At 45.8% G+C, this 24,171-nt stretch overlaps 2 protein-coding genes across 2 annotated transcripts in view; both read right to left on the reverse strand.

The window, feature by feature from the left end:
- Mip (Myoinhibiting peptide precursor) overlaps positions 1-24,171 on the reverse strand; it is a 237,124-nt gene that overhangs the window by 80,251 nt on the left and 132,702 nt on the right. The gene's annotated exons all lie outside the window — the stretch shown is intronic.
- Positions 10,616-20,268, reverse strand: LOC139057110 (uncharacterized). The gene is made up of 5 exons (XM_070534885.1): positions 20,125-20,268; positions 15,368-15,712; positions 14,968-15,253; positions 12,088-12,123; positions 10,616-11,133 (listed from the first exon to the last, which is right to left on the reverse strand). Exons 1-5 carry the CDS (start codon positions 20,266-20,268, stop codon positions 10,616-10,618), a joined length of 1,329 nt encoding a protein of 442 aa, XP_070390986.1.

Consider the following 24,171-nt stretch of genomic DNA (forward strand, 5'->3'; position numbering starts at 1 on the left):
TCGCCGCCCGCTACTTGCTTTACAACGCTGAACAGGTTGAGCTGCCCGCACAGCCTCTCTCTCTCTCTCTCTATATATATATATTATATATATATATATATATATATATATATATATATATATACCAAACAAGAAAGAAAAGAGACGATCGTTATAGCATATGTTTTTACTGACGTGTCGGCTGGAGGACCGGCCTAAACGTCAGTAATAACATATGCTATCACGTTCGTCTGTCTTTTTTTTCTTTTTTGAATGTTGTACCATCGGGTCTGGCGTGAAACCCTTTGTCATATGTATATTCAAACAAGACGACGGATTTTCTCGGTATGTAGACCAGCTAATCAAACCAATTCCCCCTACCTTCCCTTCTTATAGAAAAGAAACTAGCAATTTCTACAGCGAATAAGTAGACCTGCGCATTAGCTCTGGTTCACTGCTTGCGACACTGGATTTCATATGCTTTTATACGAATATTCCGCATTCAGACGGAATTCGCGCTTTGTCCCTAGCCTATGGACGAGTTGAAACTGAGAAGCACATTAGCGTTCTCGCACTGGCCACTCCATTAAAACTCATATTGAAATTAGGTAATTTTGTATTTAATGGCAGCTTTTATGTGCAGGTCTGTAGTACTTCTAAGGGAACACGGACTGGGTCGAATTGTGCCAATATTTTTATGGGCATACTGGAAAGCAAAGTTCATGAAAACCGCACCCTAACCATTCATGCTATACATAGGCGTTTCATTGACGACGTGGCTCCATGGCGAATCGACACTGCTTACCTTTATTGGTGCCTTCAATAGCATTCACACGAACATTTAGTTTAAACATAACCACTCCAGTTCAGAGATTGACTTCCTCGATGTTACAGTTTCAATAACCGGAAATAATCTGTCAACCAAAGTTTAGAAAAAGCCAACGGACAGGCGCCAATACCTCCGTTTCCAATGCAGCCACGTTCGTCATTGTAAAGCCGTACAGTCAGGCGCACCGTTTTAGGCGTATATGTTATGAACAAATAGATTCTGATGAGCTGAAGCGTATATTTGTGGACTGCCAGCACCGCAAGAAAATTATTGATCGCGCAATAATACCAGCCAGTAACTTGAAAAGGAAAGACATTCTCGTTAAGTCCAATCTGGCGGCGACCACTTCTGCAACTAACCTTGTTTTGACGCACTGAGCGCCAGTTCCTAATGTTTGCGCCATTCTCAAACGGCATCGAAATATTCGAGACCATAGTGACAGTGACCGTATAACAACTTCTCCAGTGGCGCCGCGAGTAGTGTACTGACGCTCAAAAATATTCGCGATTTGATAAGCACTACTAAAATCGGCGCCCGCGTACTTGCAGGTTGTAGTCCATGCAGGAAGCCACGCTGTAAAGTACGCCCACATATGCTAACTACAATAACGGCGAAAAGCTGGGCTTCAAACTTCGCGGTCCGTATCAAAGGCAGCTTCAACTGTGACACGTCGAACGCCACTTATCTCCTTGAGTGGGGTACGTCCGACCTAAAATATATTGGTCAAGCAGAAACGCCGTTCAGAATGCGATTTAGTTATCATCGTTCTGACGCAAGGCATTTCCCACAGCTTCCGCTGTTGAAACACCTATGTACAATTGGACACTCTTTCGACGGTATTAGAGTGACTATACTTGAATCTGGTTTTCCTTTCCACCACGATCGTTTGCTCCACGAATATTACCTGATACACATGTTCGATGCTCTTTCTTGTAGTATTAACGAAAACATCGGAAACTAACCTGCGTCAATAATTTTGATTGACCAGTTTATATACATTTTCTTAATTGTGCACGTGGTCACGGTGGCCTTTTGTATGACGTCATCCTATGTTGGGAATGTTTAGATTGGTGCCCGGCTGCTGGAAGCTACGGCTATGACATAAGCTGCACGGGTGGCATAATGGCTGATGCCACGGGCGTGACTATTGTAATTTTGAGACGACAGAAAGCTTTGGTTTTATAAGCATGGTATACCGGTTTTTGTCCACGTGTGCGTTGTTAAGTATGTCCGTGTCTCCACTTTGCAAGCCTGATTTCCGCTGCAGTGCGTTATACAGCGCTAGCCTTGATCTTATACTAGTGTGCAGGTTTTCTAGAACGGCCCGGCTATTTTTAGATTTTTTCACGCTGTACTCATTTTGTATTTTTGTTTGATTAGGGCTTGGTTATGTGCGTGTTCTTGTTGGACAAAGTGTTAGTGTCTGGTGTCTAGATATATAACTGTGACGCCACTACACTTGAATTCAGTCTGACGAAGGCCGCTCTTCCGGCCGGAACATCAGTAAAAGCATATGCCTCAATGTTCGTTTTCTTAAAATCTATATATTTATAAATTTATTTATAAGTACTGTCAATTCCAATGGGGATTATAATAGGGGGGGGGGGCTAGTACAAAAATTGAGATAAGTAAACATAGAAATAAAGACAAATAAAACATTATCAATCAAATGGCGCGCAATTGACGGCTGTAATGCATACAACGGTATCTACAAAAGTAGACTGCACGGGTAAAAGACATTGGCAATTGGTTTATATGAGGACAAAGGCGAAAACATGTTTCAAAATTGAGAGGCTAGCAAATAGCTTTGAATAAATTTAAAGAAACGAGGTAATGATGTGCTACAGGTAATGCAGGGGGTAATGTTATTCAATTTACTGATCGCCAGGGAAAAAAAAGCGAGCGAGAATTTGAAGGCATCTGTATGGAATTTGCAAGAAACAAGGGTATGGCAATGATACTGGTGGGTAGTTCTCGCTGCGGATTGCTCAATATAACGGGACATGTCTATATTTAGGTGGTTGTGTAGCAGATGGTACATTATGTTTAAGCTCGCCAATCTTCTTATGGCTAGTAATCCAGCTTTCTTAAGCAGTTCTGTGGGAGAATATGTTGGTTTAAATTTGTTAAAGATGACCCTAAGCGCTTTTACTTTGAACTTCTTCGAGTTTGTTGCTTAGTCTTTTTTTCTTGTGTACGGAAACCAAGCAGTGTTTGCGTATTCCCGGATGGGTCTGATAAGTGTATCATAGGCCTGCAACTTTGTTTCTTGGGGCTAGCTCTAATCGCCTTTTTAGAAAAAGCAGTCCTTTAGTGTAGATGATGCGATATATTGTATATGAGAATCCCATCCTAGATCTTGAGACAGAATGACACCTAGGTATTAATGCTCCTTATTTTAGACAAGCTAGTTGAATGTATGGTATAATGAAAGTTCGATGAATCTTTTTTTTTCCACTTATGGATAACAAAGCGGACTTCTTTTTGTTAATGTGCATTTTCCAGTCACTGCCACACACTGAAACTGTCTCTAAGGCTGTATTTAAGGTGATGTGGTCATCATGGGAATTTATTTCTTTGCACAGAATGCAGTCGTCTGCAAACAACCTGCAGCCGACATTAACAGATGAAGGTAGACCGTTCACAAACAGTAAGAATAATACCGGCGCCAAAACACTACCCTGCAGTACACCAGAGGTCACCGGTACGACTAAGGATTTCACATGATTGAATTCTACGAATTGCATTCTGTCTTTGAGCAAGTTAGTGATCCAGTCAAGAATTTGTCCCTTGCACAGCGTAAATTGGAGACAACTAAAGGTTCGATCGAGTTTGCCACTCTAATCTCTACATTAGGCTGATTTCCGTCATCAAAGGTGAAAATAGACTGAAAGTAGCTATTTAATGTATTGGCGAAATTAACACTTTCTTCACGCGTTTCTTGGGCTGCCTTTCGGACCTTGCGATTCATATATTGCCAAAAGTTTGTAGGGGAGCTTTTTATGAATTTCGATAGGGTTTTCCCGAAATAAATAGATTCAGCTGCCCTTATTTTAGATTTCGTATCAGTTATGCCTGCGCTCGGGCTCTGTCTGTTGCAAGTATTCGGTTTGATTCTAGAGATTTCCTGAAACACTTCACCTATCGTTTGGCACGTGTAATGTCACGCGTGGACCATGGATTCGTTTTGTGGTTTTCTTTCTTTTGGACGGAATGTGGTTTTGCAAGCAATAAAGGCCAATTTCTTTAAACCTGTGCCATAATGTTTCGATGCTAACAGCGGAATCAGAGCTAGTTCTTCGAATGATGGGAATTCGTAGAATAGGAAGTCGAGAATGCAGACGTCATCACCTTTGCTAAAATCTACAAATATTTGTTCTGCGGTGGTCGGCGTTATACTTTCATTTATTGGTACTGTACAGTAAACTATATTGTGATCTGATATGCTTTCGAATATTTCTATTTTGCATCGCTGTAGGCATGTTATCAGTGAGAAATATAAAACCGAGCACACCGGATCTATGTACCTATCCACGTGTAGGCTGCGTTAATATTTGCGTAAAGTTAAAGGAAAGCATTAAATCGAAAACAATTTCTGAGCTGTCGCTGTGGTACTGTATCGATTCGCAGTTGAAAGCAAGAAAATTAAAATCCCCCACCAGAATAAGTTTGGCGCCAGATGCGTGACGCCGCATATATGCGTACAGTGCATCCATACAATCAGGGCTCGACAAGGGAGGCGGTAGGTAGACCCGAGAACGATACTTTAATTTGCAGAGTAGCGCTTCTACACTGTCTACGTTAGGTAGCAATGTGAAAGGGAGCTTTTTCATATATATATATATATATATATATATATATATATATATATATAGAACAGGCCTGCTGGAGTGCGGCCTCATCCCGGGGACCAGAACCGGTAACGCACTCTTTCACCAGAGCAGGATTGGCCGCCCTGGTGCAGTACTTGGCCACAACCTCCTATATGACTGCAACAATCAAACCCCCGCCCTCAGTCCCCAGCAGCCGCGAAGCAACTGACAACGGTGGCGGTCAGATCTGTGACGCTGCAGAGGGTGCTAAGAATACCTGGCTCCGGACAGGCCGCCATTGGAATCTGAACCTGGCAACGTTTAACGTTAGAACGCTATCTAGTGAGGTGAGTCTAGCAGTGTTATTGGAGGAATCAGAAAGTAGTAAATGGGATATAATAGGGCTCAGTGAGGTTATGAGGACAAAAGAAGCATATCAAGTGCTAAAAAGCGGGCATGTACTGTGTTACCGGGGCTTAGCGGAGCGACGAGAACTAGGAGTCGGATTCCTGATTAATAAGGAAATAGCTGGTAACATACAGGAATTCTATAGCATTAACGAGAGGGTGGGAGGTCTTGTTGTGAAACTTAATAAGAGGTACAAATTGAAGGTGGTACAAGTCTATGCCCCTACATGCAGTCATGATGACCAGGAAGTCGAAAGCTTTTATGAAGACGTGGAATCGGCGATGGGTAACGTCAAAACAAAATACACTATACTGATGGGCGACTTCAATGCCAGGGTAGGCAAGAAGCAGGCTGGAGACAAGTCAGTGGGGGAATATGGCATAGGCTCTAGGAATAGCAGAGGAGAATTATTAGTAGAGTTTGCAGAACAGAATAATATGCGGATAATGAATACCTTTTTCCGCAAGCGGGTTAGTCGAAAGTGGACGTGGAGGAGCCCGAGTGGTGAGACTAGAAATGAAATCGACTTCATGCTCTGCGCGAACCCTGGCATCATACAAGATGTAGACGTGCTCGGCAAGGTACGCTGCAGTGACCATAGGATGGTAAGAACTCGAATTAGCCTAGACTTGAGGAGGGAACGGAAGAAACTGGTACACAAGAAGCCAATCAATGAGTTAGCGGTAAGAGGGAAACTAGAGGAATTCCGGATCAAGCTACAGAACAGGTATTCGGCTTTAACTCAGGAAGAGGACCTTAGTGTTGAAGCAATGAATGACAATCTCATGGGCATCATTAAGGAGTGCGCAATAGAAGCATGTGGTAACGCCGTTAGACAGGAAACCAGTAAGCTATCGCAGGAGACGAAAGATCTGATCAAGAAACGCCAATATACGAAAGCCTCTAACCCTACAGCTAGAATAGAACTGGCAGAACTTTCTAAGTTAATCAACAAGCGTAAGACAGCAGACATCAGGTACTATAATATGGATAGAATTGAACAGGCCCTCAGGAACGGAGGAAGCCTAAAAACAGTGAAGAAGAAACTAGGAATAGGCAAGAACCAGATGTGTGCGTTAAGTGACAAAGCCGGCAATATCGTTGCTAATATGGATGAGATAGTTCAAGTGGCTGAGCAGTTCTATAGAGATTTATACAGTACCAGTGGCACCCACGATGATAGTGGAAGAAAGAATAGCCTAGAGGAATTCGAAATCCCACAGGTAACGCCTGAAGAAGTAAAGAAAGCCTTAGGAGCTATGCAAAGGGGGAAGGCAGCTGGGGAGGATCAGGTAACAGCAGATTTGTTGAAGGATGGTGATCAGATTGTTCTAGAGAAACTGGCCACCCTGTATACGCAATGCCTCATAACCTCGAGCGTACCGGAATCTTGGAAGAACGCTAACATAATCCTAATCCATAAGAATGGGGACGCCAAATACTTGAAAAATTATAGACCGATCAGCTTACTGTACGTTGGCAACAAAGTATTTACTAAGGTAATCGCAAATAGAATGAGGAACACCTTAGACTTCTGTCAACCAAAGGACCAGGCAGGATTCCGTAAAGGCTACTTAACAATAGACCATATTCACACTATCAATCGAGTGATAGAGAAACGTGCAGAATAAAAGCAACCCTTATATATAGCTTTCATTGATTACGAGAAAGCGTTTGATGCAGTCGAAACCTCAGAAGTCATGGAGGCATTAAGGAATCAGGGTGTAGATGAGCCATATGTAAAAATACTGGAAGATATCTATAGCGGCTCCACAGCCACCGTAGTCCTCCACAAAGAAAGCAACAAAACCCTATAAAGAAAGGCGTCAGACAGGGAGATACGATATCTCCAATGCTATTCACAGCATGTTTACAGGAGGTATTCAGAGGCCTGGAGTGGGAAGAATTGGGGATAAAAGTTGATGGAGAATACGTAAGCAACTTGCGATTCGCTGATGATATTGCCTTGCTTAGTAACTCAGGAGACCAATTGCAATGCATGCTTACTGACCTGGAGAGGCAAAGCAGAAGAGTGGGTCTGAAAATAAACCTGCAGAAAACTAAAGTATTGTTTAACAGTCGCGGAAGAGAACAACAGTTCACGATAGGTAGCGAAGCACTGGAAGTGGTAAGGATTGGATCTACTTAGGGCAGGTAGTGACCACGGATCCGCATCATGAGACTGAAATAACCAGAAGAATAAGGATGGGCTGGGGTCCGTTTGGCAGGCATTCTCAAATCATGAACAGCAGGTCGCCACTATCCCTCAAAAGGAAAGTGTATAACAGCTGTGTGTTACCAGTACCCACATATGGGGCAGAAACCTGGAGGCTTACGAAAAGGGTTCTGCTGAAATTGAGGACGACGCAACGAGCTATAGAAAGAAGAATGATGGGTGTAACGCTAAGGGATAAGAAAAGAGCAGATTGGGTGAGGCAACAAACGCGGGTAAACGACATCTTAGTTGAAATCAAGAAAAAGACATGGGCATGGGCCGGACATGTAATGAGGAGGGAAGATAACCGATGGTCACTAAGGGTTACGGACTGGATGCCAAGGGAAGGGAAGCGTAGCAGGGGGCGGCAGAAAGTTAGGTGGGCGGATGACGTTAAGACGTTTGCAGGGACAACATGGCCACAATTAGTACATGACCGGGGTAGTTGGAGAAGTATGGGAGAGGCCTTTGCCCTGCAGTGGGCGTAACTAGGCTGATTTATTTATACATACTGCAGCCTCGGTGAGGCTATTGCAGGAGTGGGTAGAAAAAAAAGGAAAGCAAGAAAACGAGATACAGGCCCAAAAATAAATATGAATATCAAGTATATGTAATTGCTTTCAAAAATTCTTGCATAGGTAAAGAGCGGATGCTTCCAGGCAGTGCATTCCAGAGTTCAATGGCCAGTGGAAAGAAGCTGTGCTTGAACATCTCCGTTCGGCAAAAGAAAGGGATAAGGTTGAGATTATGAGAACTCCTAGTGATAGAAGGTGGACTAAAGTTCAAATAATTATTTAGTCTATCAAGGCGCTCAGAATGAATAAGCGTGTGTAAAAATTTCATGCATTCTAAGCGGCGGCGAGATGAAAGAACTGTAAGACCTGTAGCTGTATAATGCGAAGAAGGGGAAAAATCTCGGCTATAGTTGCGAAAAATGAAGCGCACAGATTTCTTTTGGACTGATGCTATCTGTTTAATATCGGATTTCTTATGAGGATTCCATATGATGCAGCCATAATCAAGAATAGGTCGGATAAGTGTTTTATACGCCATCAGTTTGGTATCCTTTGGAGCCTTACGCAGTGAACGATGGAGGTAACCGAGACGTCTAAAAGCTTTGTTACATGTGATGTCAATGTGTTTCGACCATGACATGTCATGGGAGAAATGAAGACCAAGGTATTTAAATTCGGTTACTCTTTTTAAATCTTGACCATGGAAAGTGTACGTGAAAAGTGATGGAGATGGGCGTCTGGAGAAGGACATGGAAACAGTTTTAGAGAAATTAATGTTCATTTGCCATTCCTTGCACCACCTACAAAATTTTGCAAAGGAGTCATTAAGTAAATCATGATCCATTCGTGTGTTAATACTATGATAGAGGACGCAATCATCAGCGTAAAGACGAATACTAACGGACACGCAATGCGGCAAGTCATTAATATATAATAAGAAAAGAAGCGGGCCTAAAACGGAACCTTGTGGGACGCCGGATGAAACACTAACAGGAGAGGAAATAGAGCCGTTAAATTGCACAGACTGAGAACGGTGGGTTAGGAAGCTATGTATCCAACCAACCAGAGAAGGGTTATTTAAAATGGAGTTAAGCTTGTAGAGGAGTTTTGGGTGTGGGACGGTGTCGAAAGCTTTGGATAAGTCAACAAAAATGCCGTCAATCTGTCCGCCTAAATCTAATGACTGACAAATATCGTGCGTGAATTCGATCAGTTGGGTAGTGGTGCTATATCCGCGACGGAAACCATGTTGGTAATTGGATAGGATATTATGGCTTTCAAGAAATTCCGTGATGTGTTTAAAAATTATATGTTCGAGTAGCTTGCATGAGTGGGCAGTTAATGAAATGGGTCTGTAGTTCTGCAGAAGTTGAGCGTTACCGGATTTGTATATCGGAATGACCGTAGCAAGCTTCCAGGATTGGGGAACAGTGGAGGTTGATAATGATTTACGGAAGATAACGGAGAGGTATCTGCTTGTCCAAAAGGAGTAGCGAACGAGGAAAGAATTGGGTATGTCATCTGGGCCGCAGCTCTTTTTAGTATCTAAATGGAGGATCATGTTCAGAACACCTGAGCTAGATACGACGATGTCTTCAATAGGAGGGTATGAGTCACAGCTAAAAGGTGGAAGTGAAGAGTTATCCTGTGTGAACACGGAATGAAAATACGTATTAAAAGCGGAAGCAATCGCGAGTGAATCTGAAACTGCCACGTCCTGAACAACTAAACTGTTAGTTGTGCTGTTACTTGGCTTTATCGATTTCCAGAACATACGAGGGTTTGTTTTCATAAATTTTGGCAAAGTAACAGCATAGTAGAAATCCTTGGCAGATGTTAGTTTCTGGCGCAGTTCCTTCTTGGCATCATTGAACTCAGTAATTTTGTCAGGATTACCATTTCTTTTAGATTTGCGCAATCGCGAAACACGACGAGATAAATGCAGTAGTCCTCTTGTCATCCACGGTGAATTTATATTTTTCTTTTTTGTTTTCAGGGGAACGAATTGGTTAATACAGGTTTCAACAATATTCTCAAAAAACCGTACGGCAACATTGATATCATTGTTCAAAGATAATTCATGAAAGTTTTCAAACGACTCGCTAAGTGTGTCGGTAATTGCAGCATAATCGGCGCGGCTAAAATCACGAAAAGTGCAGTACTCAATCCGCGGTTTGGGAACAATACAGCAAACCGAGAACAGTACGGCTTTGTGGTCAGAAATCCCGTCAGTAACGCAGCACTGGAAGGCACCCTCGAAAAGACTTGAGCCAAGAAAAACTAAATCTAGGACAGCCGTTTCTCTGGTGTTCTCGTGGACAATCTGTCTAAGACCGAGTGATAGGGAAAGGCGCAGTAATTTTCTTGAGAGTGACACGTCGCCGCTGGTAATGGCGAGAGAGGGCCAGTGAATGCCTGGTGCATTAAAATCTCCCATAAGTATTATATTTGATGATTTCAAATTATGCAGAATGTTGCTAAGAAAAGTGAACTGATCACCACAAGAGCCAGGAGGCCGGTAAAACACTCCAATCAGCGCGGATGATCTTTCCAAATGAATCTTGCACAAAAGCAATTCAATTTCACATGGGGTTTCAAGGACTGAAAACTTCAGGTGGGACTGTATATAGAGGGCGACACCGCCACCTCTACCATTTGGTCTGTCAGCTCTTACCAATGTGTATTCACTTAACGCAACTTCGGAGTCGAATATGCCGTCATGTAGCCATGTTTCCGTAATGCCTATAATATGGGGGGAATGAGCAGTTACTAGACAGATGAAGTCGGGAAATTTATTGACAAGGCTTCTTGCGTTAATATTTAATACACGGAGGTCATTGGTTTTGCGACGAAGGAGTCAAGGCGGAGAGGCAGGTGCAACGCTATTTAGTGCTGTATTACGATGTACTTTCTCTAATGTATTAGAAGCGCTGTTCCAGTTATAGCGAACTTTATCAATAAATATATGGTCAAACCGTATGCGGACCGTGCACCCGTTGTTCCTAAAACTCTCAGACGCTTCCCAAAGTTTCTTGCGGGTATTCCGGACACGTAGTGAAAAATCTTCCGAAATACGGTAATCGGTTTCCTTTAGCCTGTGACCACTTTTTAATACAGAAACTTTCTCCCGATAGTCCAGAAGTTTCATAATCACGGGTCGCGGACGGTCACGTGAACGCCTTCCAAGACGATGGCATCTTTCTATTTGAGGACAGCTCATTTTAAGTTTATTCTCAAACCATTTCGCAATGTCTGAGGACAGGCGTTCATTACCTTCATCGGAGAATTCTGGCAGACCATGTAAGATTAAATTGTTCCTTCGAGCACGGTTTTCTAATTCATCATTTTTATGCTTCAAAGTGTTGTTTACACTGGCTTTACTCAACAAAGTATAACAAAAACATAGACGTTTCGCCACCTATGCGGGTGGCATCGTCAGTACACAATGGCAACAAATGAGAAATACATCCTATTTATCTATGAAAGTGCCGTAAACATCCGGCAGGGGGCCACGGTTAGAGTTACATGAAGATTGATTACGACGGATGAACCATGATTCTACGAACTTTCTTGGGCCCCATCGGTGCTCCCGTGCTAGTGTGGTTACATTGTTAAAATCAAACATGTGTCCCTTTGATAAACAATGATCAACCAATTCTGTCTTGGCACGTGTAGCATGGGTGGCTTTCGTAGCATCTCTTAGATGTTCCTTGATACTGGTGCGACGTCGCCGCCCTGTCTCGCCAATGTAGCTGGCATCACAGTCCGAGCAGTTGACCTTGTAGACGACACCACTTTGTTCGTCCGGAGGTGTGCGGTCCTTTGGCTTCGGGAACACGTTTGCCAACGTGTACGAGGGTTTAAACACAGTTCGAACACCTAAAGGCCGTAAAGCCCTGCGCACTGCTTCTGATACACCGCGGACATACGGAATGCACACAAAGGAAGCTGGCCTTTCGGCCTTGCTCTCACGAGGTTTTTGCATGCGGCGCTGCGTATCATTGACAAAGTGCTCAGGGTAACTCCGCTTATGCAAAAGAGTGGCCACATTCGTTAATTCTTGCTCCCTCAAAGTTTGCGTTGACGAGAGCGCATCGCAACGAGACAGGAGAGTGCGTACCACGGCATGTTTGTGTTCTATAGGGTGGTGAGAGTCAAAACTCAGCACACTCCCGCTATCGCAAGATTTGCGATATACGGCTGTCTCCACCGAACCTCCTTCGCTCCGTTGTACCAGCACGTCTAGAAAGGCTAGGCTGCCACTATTCTCCGTCTCACATGTAAATTGAATGGCATGATGGACGGCATTAAGCGCCTCATGCATGGCACGCAGGTTTTTCTTTTCGACAATCACAAAGGTGTCATCTACATAGCGGCAGTACATTTTGACCGGGAAGGGTAAGGACGTCATCGCAGCCGTTTCCACGTGTTGCATTAACAGATCAGCCACGATTACAGAAACAGGACTACCCATCGGGACGCCTTCTATCTGGTGATATATGGTACCGGCAAACGAGAAATATGTTTGCTTCAAGCAGAACCTAAGCAGAATCATGATGTCGTCAACAGTCAGGGAAGTACGACTTTCTAACGTACAGTCCTCCTGCAGGCGTTTCTCAATAATATCCGTAGCCAATGCTATCGGCACATTCGTGAACAAGGACACTACATCGTAGGATACCATAACATCGTCGTCCCGAAGCTGCTGCTGGCGTACCGCGGTAACAAACTCTTTAGAATTCTTGACCGTGAACGTGCTCCCTTCCGCAAGCGGCTTTAAAATTTCAACCAAAAGCTTAGACAAGTTGTATGTCGGCGACCCAACAAAAGAAACAATAGGGCGTAGGGGGCAGCCGTCTTTGTGAACTTTTGGCAACTCGTAGGCTCTCGGCGTTGCTCCGTCAGACGAAAAGAGTCGACGGTACAGCGACTGGTCGACCCTTCCTTTCGTTTTCAAGCTGCGCAAATAGTCGACCAACTGCCTTTCGCAACTGGAAGTGGGGTCGTGCTGTAACTTCTGAAAGTGCAGAGGATCATCCAAAAGCAGTTGCATTTTTCTATCGTAGTCCTTGCGGTTCATTATTACGATACCTCCGCCCTTATCAGCTTCGAGGACCACGACCGATGCGTCAGACTTCAAGTCATGAAGCGCTGCGCGCTCCTTAGTGGTTAAATTAAACTGAGGCGTCTGGGCATTTGCCAAAATGTTCACAATGCGGCTACGAGCAAGGCATACAGCTGCAGTATCTTAGCCGCATTGTGAACATTTTGGCAAATGCCCAGACGCCTCAGTTTAATTTAACCACTAAGGAGCGCGCAGCGCTTCATGACTTGAAGTCTGACGCATCGGTCGTGGTCCTCGAAGCTGATAAGGGCGGAGGTATCGTAATAATGAACCGCAAGGACTACGATAGAAAAATGCAACTGCTTTTGGATGATCCTCTGCACTTTCAGAAGTTACAGCACGACCCCACTTCCAGTTGCGAAAGGCAGTTGGTCGACTATTTGCGCAGCTTGAAAACGAAAGGAAGGGTCAACCAGTCGCTGTACCGTCGACTCTTTTCGTCTGACGGAGCAACGCCGAGAGCCTACGGGTTGCCAAAAGTTCACAAAGACGGCTGCCCCCTACGCCCTATTGTTTCTTTTGTTGGGTCGCCGACATACAACTTGTCTAAGCTTTTGGTTGAAATTTTAAAGCCGCTTGCGGAAGGGAGCACGTTCACGGTCAAGAATTCTAAAGAGTTTGTTACCGCGGTACGCCAGCAGCAGCTTCGGGACGACGATGTTATGGTATCCTACGATGTAGTGTCCTTGTTCACGAATGTGCCGATAGCATTGGCTACGGATATTATTGAGAAACGCCTGCAGGTGGATTGTACGTTAGAAAGTCGTACTTCCCTGACTGTTGACGACATCATGATTCTGCTTAGGTTCTGCTTGAAGCAAACATATTTCTCGTTTGCCGGTACCATATATCACCAGATAGAAGGCGTCCCGATGGGTAGTCCTGTTTCTGTAATCGTGGCTGATCTGTTAATGCAACACGTGGAAACGGCTGCGATGACGTCCTTACCCTTCCCGGTCAAAATGTACTGCCGCTATGTAGATGACACCTTTGTGATTGTCGAAAAGAAAAACCTGCGTGCCATGCATGAGGCGCTTAATGCCGTCCATCATGCCATTCAATTTACATGTGAGACGGAGAATAGTGGCAGCCTAGCCTTTCTAGACGTGCTGGTACAACGGAGCGAAGGAGGTTCGGTGGAGACAGCCGTATATCGCAAATCTTGCGATAGCGGGAGTGTGCTGAGTTTTGACTCTCACCACCCTATAGAACACAAACATGCCGTGGTACGCACTCTCCTGTCTCGTTGCGATGCGCTCTCGTCAACGCAAACTTTGAGGGAGCAAGAATTAACGAATGTGGCCACTCTTTTGCATAAGGGGAGTTACCCTGAGCACTTTGTCAATGATACGCAGCGCCGCATGCAAAAACCTCGTGAGAGCAAGGCCGAAAGGCCAGCTTCCTTTGTGTGCATTCCGTATGTCCGCGGTGTATCAGAAGCAGTGCGCAGGGCTTTACGGCCTTTAGGTGTTCGAACTGTGTTTAAACCCTCGTACACGTTGGCAAACGTGTTCCCGAAGCCAAAGGACCGCACACCTCCGGACGAACAAAGTGGTGTCGTCTACAAGGTCAACTACTCGGACTGTGATGCCAGCTACATTGGCGAGACAGGGCGGCGACGTCGCACCCGTATCAAGGAACATCTAAGAGATGCTACGAAAGCCACCCATGCTACACGTGCCAAGACAGAATTGGTTGATCATTGTTTATCAAAGGGACACATGTTTGATTTTAACAATGTAACCACACTAGCACGGGAGCACCGATGGGGCCCAAGAAAGTTCGTAGAATCATGGTTCATCCGTCGTAATCAATCTTCATGTAACTCTAACCGTGGCCCCCTGCCGGATGTTTACGGCACTTTCATAGATAAATAGGATGTATTTCTCATTTGTTGCCATTGTGTACTGACGATGCCACCCGCATAGGTGGCGAAACGTCTATGTTTTTGTTATACTTTGTTGAGTAAAGCCAGTGTAAACAACACTTTGAAGCATGAGTTCCCCTGGCTTTTGGAACATTTTCTCACGCATCATTTTTAGTTGAAAGGTTGTGAATTTCGTTTGTTAGACGTGCGAGTTCACTGTTAAGGCTGTCGCTTGGGACGGCAGGCTTATGTGACGAGGACTCCAGAGCGGCCAGACGCGATTCGATAGTCTCAAAACGTGTATTAACAGATTGTTGAAAGTTCTTAATTTCGGCGATATCCTCAGCTAATCTTTTCTGCCCGTTCAAAAGCTCAGCGAGCATTTCAGACACCGATGGTTGATCGTCAAAACCTTGCGAAAGGCTCGGATTTTTTTGGGAGCGAGGACCAGGATTGCTTTCAATGTCACCACTCTGTAACAATCTACTAATACAAACAGCGAGCTGCGAGTACAAAGAAATATAAGCAAAGCATCTGCGAGAATGGTGTGGGCAAGGGAGCAACAGTAAGAATCGGTCATCAGAGCGAATGCAGCGGGCATTCTGAAAGTAACATACCTGCGTAAGAAATAGGCAGCGGGTAAGCATGATGCTCGTACTGCTGCCACCTTGCCCACTGAAGAAGGAGGGATCCGGCTGGGAATATATAGGCATGATCGTTGACGTCATGGGACTGGGCTTGATTGTGAGTGGACGGTTCAGTGTGCCAGCTATGCCAGGGCTCCGGGCACGTGTGGTGGCGGTCAGATCAAGAGAGTCATCCGGAAGGGAGATAGGACAGTTCGTACAGCTGCCAGCGGAATCACCCAGGGATCTTGATGATGGCGGCGAGTGCACGAGAGCTGTGACGTCAGGAGAGATGACCGCAGCACATTCGAAGTGGCAACAAGCGAGGAAAGCGATCTGCGTAAGAAATAGGCAGCGGGTAAGCATGATGCTCGTACTGCTGCCACCTTGCTCACTGAAGAAGGAAGGATCCGGCTGGGAATATATAGGCATGATCGTTGACGTCATGGGACTGGGCTTGATTGTGAGTGGACGGTTCAGTGTGCCAGCTATGCCAGGGCTCCGGGCACGTGTGGTGGCGGTCAGATCAAGAGAGTCATCCGAAAGGGAGATAGGACAGTTCGTACAGCTGCCAGCGGAATCACCCAGGGATCTTGATGATGGCGGCGAGTGCACGAGAGCTGTGACGTCAGGAGAGATGACCGCAGCACATTCGAAGTGGCAACAAGCGAGGAAAGCGATCTGCGTAAGAAATAGGCAGCGGGTAAGCATGATGCTCGTACTGCTGCCACCTTGCCCACTGTGCCTATATATATATATATAGGCACACCGCCGCCTCGTGTTTGTCTATTCTTGCGTATGATTGTATAGTTCGGGGTTGTTAGCTGAGCATCTTCAATATCACTCATTAGGCAAATTTCAGTAATGGCCGAAAAGTCGGGTTTAAGGCTAATAAGTAGCGATTCTCAATGATCTAATGTGCTCATAATACTGCACGAATTCACGTTTGCAAATGTTATTTCGTCCCATCGTTTGGTCGGCGAGGCCTTAACTCCCGAGGTTTGAATTGAGCGTTCTTTGTTGCGTTTTCTGGGGTTCCTTCTGGTGTTAGAGTAAAGAAAAGAGAAGCTACGTTCGTGGTCGTGTACAAGCTGGTAATGCGTCTGATTGAGATGGCTGATATGAAAATACAGGAGGGTGAACTTTCGAGTTGCGTCAAGTGTTTTTGCGCCGTCACAGTTGTGTAGCGTTGTTAGATCCCGTGTCCCACACGCAAACATCATTGTTCATAAACAACTCGTTGAAAACGAGCCGAACACGTTCGCCATCCCTCTTTAAAGCCTTATAACATTGAAGCAATTTACGCCTTTTATCACGAACGGCCTCCGAGTAGTCCCGTGCGCGCTTAGTGTTGTTCTTCAATTTGTACCCCATGCTCAGTATGAATTCTGCTTCTTTCACGTTCAAAAAATTGACAATAATCGGGCGCTTCTTATCCGAAGAAAAACGGACTGGATGGTGAGCACTAGCAGCAGAAGAAATAGATATGCCAAGATCGTTGGAGCAAAGCTCTTTAACAATTCGCTCAGAAGCATCCTACGACTCGTAGCCGTCAGTAACGGTAACACCGTAAAACAGTAAGTTGGACCGGCACTAGCCGTTTTGCAAGTCATCTGATTTGTATTGAATTTTGACAAAATCGCTCTCATGCGTAAGTACGACCTCGGAATCGCTATTTGATACTTTAGACTGTAAGTCGTCAATTATCGTTTGCATCCTAGAAAATTTCTCCGATCTCGCCCATTATTTTCGTCATAGATTCCAAATCTTTCTACAAATCAGCATGATGTAGCAAAACCCGATTGCTGGATTCCAGAAGACTCGCATGATTAGTTTCAATGCGTCGCAAAGTGTCAAACATTGAATTAGGCTTCTACTCCTTAGGATTAGTCAAAGGACGGGGATCGGATTCAATGTCGCCTCGAGGAAGCAGGAGGCGAACATTCGCGAACAGCTTCAGCGCACAGAAGCACGTCAAGGATTTTCAGATCGGAAACTGTGACAAGGTAATTGAGAAAAGTAAGTAACCTGAAGGACAGAAAGATCTTTGCGTAAGCCTTTGGCTGTTTCATTCATAGTGCCTCCGTGCCCCCTGAAGCAGTAGTGCTGGATGCTTTATCTTATCCTTTCCAAGGTAGAGAGCGTTGTCCTCGCAGATGTGCACTGGTGGTATTGCAACGGGCGTTCGATGCGCCTGGTCAGGTCCACGCAAGCTGTTGCCAGCAGGCCTAAGTCTAGGGCAGGGGCGGTAGCACAAATTCTGTCCAAGGGCATGAAAATCCTCCCCAAAGCGAACCCAAGACGCGAAGGTCACGAGGGCGACTAAGTTTAGGACGAAGAAATAGGTGCGTAAGCCTTTGGTTGTTTTATTCATCGCGCCTCCGTGTCCACTGAATCCATACTGTTAGATGCTTGATCTTATCCTTTCCAAGGTAGATGAGGTTGACCTCGCAGCTGCGTACTGGTGGAATTACAGGGGGCGTTCGATGCGCTTGGTCAGTTGCACGCAAGCTGTTGCCAGCAGGCGTCAGTCCAGGGCATGGGCGGCAGCGCAAATTCTGTCCGAGGGCAGAAGGTCCTCCCCATTGCGTGCCTACACCACAGTTTCAGGTGCTGTTCGGAAGTAATTCAAGAGATAGTTGCTGCTCTGAGGGTGGAGACCACCAAGAGCTTGGGTGTTGTAGGTGTCACGTGCTCGCTTTTGCATACCTGGCTTTCCTGGCACTTAATTGTAGTGTCTTTTGTTTATTCATGGCCAACTCATTGTCAAGATTATGAATGGGAAAGCATTATATGTCCCATGAGGCCAAATATCTCGCGTGATCAAGCGATGATACCGAAAAACAGCCGACGGCGAAAAGAGTAAGAACATGTCTATAAATGATCGGATAGGTGTCAAATTTCTAAGGAAAGTTCCCGTAAACAAAGTACATGAACCCCTTTGAAAAAAAAAGAAAAAAAAAACATTGGTACATTTGAGTCGGGGTGGTAATCGAGCGCGGGCCTCCGGGTAGGGGGGAGGGGGGGTGAGACGAACACGCTTCCTCGACGCTCCAAGGTTCTGGCTGACTAACGGTCAGCCAGAACCTTACTATTATTATTGCACATGTTATTGCGCATGTGTTATTGCACATGTCAAGTCGCAGCCATCTGGCTATGACGTAAGGTGACTTAAAGTTTAGTCAAGTGAAGTAAGGTGAAGTAAAGCGAATCAAGATGAATGGGAGCGGATCAAGGTTGATTACAGTGGATTGAGGTAGATTATGGTTAGTAAAAATTTGAGCAACGTGGATTCATGTGGATCGACGTAGAGTCGTCAAGGACGCTTGACAATGTATGACATCACGTATCTTTGTCACATCATAATTGGATGTGAAACTGATTTCGAGATGCCCATGTATGACGTCACGTCACTTGTCACAAGCATATAACGAAACAATCACAATATGAACTCGTAGGTACTTGGCGATGAGTTGAGAATGGTTGCGGTCTGGTGAATAAAGAACACAGAGAAAGGAAAGCGCAGAACGGAACGCAGGCACGTTGTAGTACTCAAGGTGTCATTATTGGTTATGGCTTAATAAAGTCACAATGCTTTCGCATTGTGACTTGTGACAGGATACCGAAGTGACTGTCAAGTTTCTTAATCGTTAATGTGAGAGTCCCATTCAGTAGCATAATGTCATACCGAAACATCATGAAATTCAAAAACTAAGCAAAAAGATGAATAGGTGCGTGAAGAAACATTGTGACGGTGCGGTATGAAAACCACCACAAGAAATTGTTGGTGGTGGTCAGCGATCACTGTTACTGAGCCACACATCACTACAAACTGCCAACTTTTTGTAATACCCACCTGAAGGTAAAATCGTGGCGATGGAATTTCCCTTGCCTCGTAACCGTGTTGCGAAACCGTACCACGAGGGAAAGGCGCGGGGCTGCATATTTCTGAAATGGCGTTGCGAAGGTAACACTGCAAGTGTTACCTCCGTTCGGATGACCGCGAGATGCTTGATTATAACCTCCTGCGTAGGAGCGTGCTACTGTGCTACTTGGCTGAAGAGGCGGCTTTGGCCGTATCTCGCTGTAACTTCCAAGCGGCAGGAGGTTAGCTTGTCAGCCTGTGTCGACCTTCGCCTCGACTGGTACATTTATGACGTGCACCTGAACCATCCAATGCCGTTAATAAATCCCGCTTCTGGCAGGTACGCTCAGTATGTCCAAGTTATCCTCGCTGTTTTGAACTTCGCCAACTTGCCTAGGTGTCCTGCAACAGATAGCGAAGTGATTCGGTTTTTTGCACTTCCTGCATGTCTGTCGAAAGGCAGGGAAATTTCACGGCATATATGTGCATCCGCATTTACGGCAATTGCAATCCTCGAGCTGTTGCCTTTGTTTGCTTGGACTCAGCCTGTGAACAGAATCAACCTGCTGTTGTGCCCGAGACCAGATTTATCGGTATGTTGTCTTCAACACCGCTGCCTTGCAGATCCGTTCAGCTTTCTGCAAGGTCAAACTATTGCCTCTCACCATCTTCTGTCGTAGCTTGGCGTTGTTGATCCCGAAAACGCCTTGATCTCGGATCATAGTCTCCTTAGTGGCACCGAAGTTGCAGGCGCGTGATTGGGTGTTCAGGTCCCGTAAAAAGTACTCAAAGGGCTCACCTTGGGATTGAATTCTGTTCCGGAAGACGCAACGCTCATCCACTACTTGCTTTGTGTGCTGCCGTATTTCTCAAACTTTTTTACCGCAGTCTCGTACTCATTGCGGTTCTCAGCTTCTGCGAAAATGAACATGTTGAAAATATCGGTGGCTTCTTCACCGGTGACGCTCAGAAACAGGGCTGCTTTCGTGGACTCTGGGCATTGCTTTTCGGACGCGGCTGTTGCCATTACGAACAGTTCAAGCCTCTGCTAGAACGAGTGCCAATTCTTGCTTATTTCCCCGGCCATAGTTAAAGGTCCCGGTGAAAGTTTGAAAGCTTATTTAACATAAATAATGTATGCAATTGGAATGTAGACACTTTTGGGACCCAACAAATATGTTAAAGGGCCTTACGAGATCCATTTTGCTCGTGCGTAGTCGTTCCTTTGCCGTAGCTAAAACGGTGTGGCCTCGCCACTTCTAACGCCATTTACCGTGTCGCGACGAATGCGTGACATGCGCACTGGGTTCTGGGCAAAAAAAAAGGAAACAAGAACGTACATTCAGGTAACGTTGACCAAAACATTGCAAAGGTTTAATAGGCACAACGCTACCAGACGCTGCTCGACAGAATGACCGTGTGTTTACAAGGTCGATCCAAATGGGTCGCGAAGCTTTGGGCGGAAAGCGGTTCAGCGCAGGTTGTCACCGACAGATTGTCACCGGTTATTGGTGCAGCCATTAAAGCGCGACTATGTTTGGAGGTAGCAAACATTGGGAAAGAAAAAGCGTTTTTTTTTAGTTAACGCGAGACACAGGTTTATCCAACGAAAATAAGATTCCCCATCAATTCATCATCAAGAAGAAGAAGCAGAAGAAAGTGGATTTGCCCCGCATCGGCTCCGTCTTTTTGAATGATTCTGCAGGCACTTTTGGCAGGACCACGCATTGAAGCTCATCATCGGATTCATGAGGTTAAACCGAATCGGGGGATACCATTGGACAAGGTGGGCCAGCATTTTTTGGGCTTCTATAGCCTCTTTTCTGTGCATCGCACGTGGGCGCCACGCTGGGCCTAACGCCACGTAGGTCTAGCGAGCCCGCCAAGCCGGCATGGCCGATATACGCATGGGCGACGAACTCTCCTCGGAGACGGAAGACGGCGAGGAAAGAATGGGTTGGCAGGTGGTCACCAACTGAAGATCGCGATCTGCGGAAAAGACCTGGGGTTCTAGTGGAGCCGCCAATTTGATCCAAGAATCACAAGGAAAGGAGATCGCCAACAAACGTGCTGGCGGGGCCGACAAGCTCAAGCGCCGGATTGTGAAGGCGTCAAGAATGCCGCAACTGCCGGAGGAGCACAGGAAAATTATCGTTAGGCCTCGGGGAGGCCTTAACCTGGACAAGGTCAGCACAGCTATTGGAGAAGCGATCGTCGAGGCAGCCGGACTTACAGCAGACCAAGCGAAGGAAGACATCGTGTGCCCCAACTTCACACAGAATATTGTGGTGGTTAGTACACCGGACTCCTCTCATGCTGAAAGGTATGTGAGAATCAAGTCCATTACGATCATGGAGGCAGAATATGAAGTGAGCGCTTATAGACTTCAGACTCTGTCCAGGCGGCGCTGCGGAAAAACCCGTCACCAGCGCCCCCATCGGAGCCTTGGCGCAAACTGAGTAGTGCAAGGAGAGCTGTCCGCAAGCGAAGGTGCTTAGGCCACAATGGACCCTTCTCTTTCGTTTGTGTTGAGGCACAGTTTCCTAAAAATCAAGGACCTGGAAAGCTTCTTCCGCCCATCCACGCTTCGGAAAGGAAGCTCAGCAGAGCGAAGTACATGTACAATATAAAATAAAGTCTCAAGTGGTATTTCGGCGTGCTGCAACTCGCAAGTACAGAGAGCATCAGGTTTGTCTGTATGCATATCAGCATAAAAATCTAAGCATTTCAAATTGGTTTATATTGAATATGTCCTGAACACAAGACTTAAGTATCTCCGATATGTTTATGTACTTTATCCTAATGTTTAGTCTCGCAATTATTTACAGAGTGTATCCTTCCATAACTTTTTCCAGGGCAGGAAACAGAAAATGTTTTCCAAGGCAGCAAACAGCGTGAGATCATAACGAAAGAAGCTTCCTACAGTGCCTACGCGCTGCATCTTTCTCGCAGGAGCAACAGCATCGCTCGTACCTTAATTTGAACTTTTCGCAGACGCTTCGAGCAACAAGCGCGCGCAAATAAATGTAAATACACGCGACATTTTTTTTTCTTTACACACGTGCGTTACTTCGCAATTACTCGTCCAGTGCTCCTACAGCAACTTCATTGCTCACATTTGAAAAACGCAGTCGAGCAGGCCCAGCACATTGCGACGCGTGCTTGTATCGGCGCAGGACATACAAAATACCGAAAGTAGAAATGAGCTCGTGATACAGCGATGCTCTAGAACAGGATTTTGAATTCGTAAATGAACCAAAATGTTTGGTTAAGCTGACCTGCCAAATCTCTCCGTTCCACTTGTTGAGTCAAGCGGAGGCGGACGTCTCTTAAAAGGGGGAGATATCGATGGCACATAAGCAGGATGGTTCGCTACGATGTTTTTTCTGTCACCAACGAAATGGCGGCTGCATATTCTTGAGGTCTCGCTTGGTTACCATGGTCCTCCGTCAGGGCTACGCAACACAGTTACAGATGAACAAAATTGTCGCACTTTCTCATGCGAGCCGCTGTGTTGTGGGGAATGCAAGTAATCCGATTACCCAACAGGTTGAACGGCCCGTATCCAGCGCTCTCGCCTTTCCGCTTCATACGATCGCGATGGAAATCGGTAAAACTGAACGTTGTTATTCCGTCCTTCACGTTCATGGCAATTTACAACACAACAGTAGCGTCGATTGCGGCGTTTCTTCGTAGCGCGTAGCTATCGCGGTTGCCGTCGTTTCCGCCATCAGTCTGAAAAGTGAGCCAGCAAGCGTTTTATGGCGATTCGGCGGCGCGTCCGACTAGCGTAGAAATTCATAGCTCTCTGTCTGGGTGGTAGATGCGCAAAACACTGATATTGCCAGTGTTTTCTTGACGAAAATGTTGACCAAAATCTAGTTAAATCGTTGTTTCGCCGTCGCTAGCTGCATAGGCAACTTAGCAAGGGAGTCGGGCTTGGCACTACTCAATTACTGCCTCTTCGCACCGGCAGGTGGCGCTACGCGTCTTGCAAAACTCCAGAGTCTGACGTCCATGAAACAGCCCCTCACTCGACGTGCAAGGGGGTTATAAGAAGAGTGAATCTCAATGACAGTCAGAGTGTGATCACGAAAAAGATTGTGCATGAATACAACCCAACGGCGTTGGCTGCACAACGCATCAAAGCTACGGGATCGATTATTGTGCTTTTCGACGGATTCAGGGTGCCCAACTTCATCAAATATGGGTCAACCCTCGTGAGGTGCTATCTGTACAGGAAGCCATTTGACGTATGTTACGCATGTGGAAGAATCGGACACAGATCAGACGTTTGTCCAACACCTGATGTTGTGCAGTGCAGGGCATGTGGTATGCAAGGCCCAGGGGAGGCTCATATCTGCTCTCCCAAGTGCAAGTTCTGCGGTGAAGATCACCCCACAGCTGACAGGGCTTGCAAGCAGCGGTACCAAATACCATATGTAGTAAGAGTAAGAAGAAGACAACGTTCCAAAGTGGAGACCGAGATGGAATCAGCCCAACCGACAAAGGAAACCCCTCAAGGCGCCGGAAGGCGCTCGCGCTCGAGAAGCACATCAAGATCAAGACAGCGCTCAACATCGAGGGAAAGAAACCGTTACAGGTCTCGGGAGGCGCAGGTGCGCTTCGAGGAGAAGGAGCTGCAGACAAACAAGAAGAAGGAGCCAGGAGCGACCTGGGCCGAGAAAGTCAAAGGTACTGTGAAAGTCACAGGTGCGCTAGCCTCGCAGGAACAAAGCAATGATGCCAGAGTAGAACAGCTGATCAGAGGGGTTATATCAAAGAAAGCAAATGAAGAACTTAAGCAGCAGGTTCAGGAAATGAAAGAAGGGTTGAGGACAGAAAGCGGCAGTGTGGCAATAGCTAAGCCGGTGTGTAGAAGGAACAGCCAGGAAGAAGACACACCGGCGCCCAAAAAGAGAGCTGTAGT

Source organism: Dermacentor albipictus, chromosome 3, assembly GCF_038994185.2.
Source record: "Dermacentor albipictus isolate Rhodes 1998 colony chromosome 3, USDA_Dalb.pri_finalv2, whole genome shotgun sequence".
In the NCBI taxonomy this organism is placed as follows: Eukaryota; Metazoa; Arthropoda; class Arachnida; order Ixodida; family Ixodidae; genus Dermacentor; species Dermacentor albipictus.

Bases quoted from the DNA above. Each gene is read 5' to 3' on its own strand.
- LOC139057110 (XM_070534885.1), bottom strand. From the start codon at position 20,268: ATGGCAACAGCCGCGTCCGAAAAGCAATGCCCAGAGTCCACGAAAGCA. The intron at 15,254-15,367 runs GTATGTTACTTT...TTGTACTCGCAG, and splicing joins GCTGCCTATTTCTTACGCAG to CTCGCTGTTTGTATTAGTAG. The intron at 12,124-14,967 runs GTGAACTCGCAC...GCCGCTATGTAG, and splicing joins CCCAAGCGACAGCCTTAACA to ATGACACCTTTGTGATTGTC.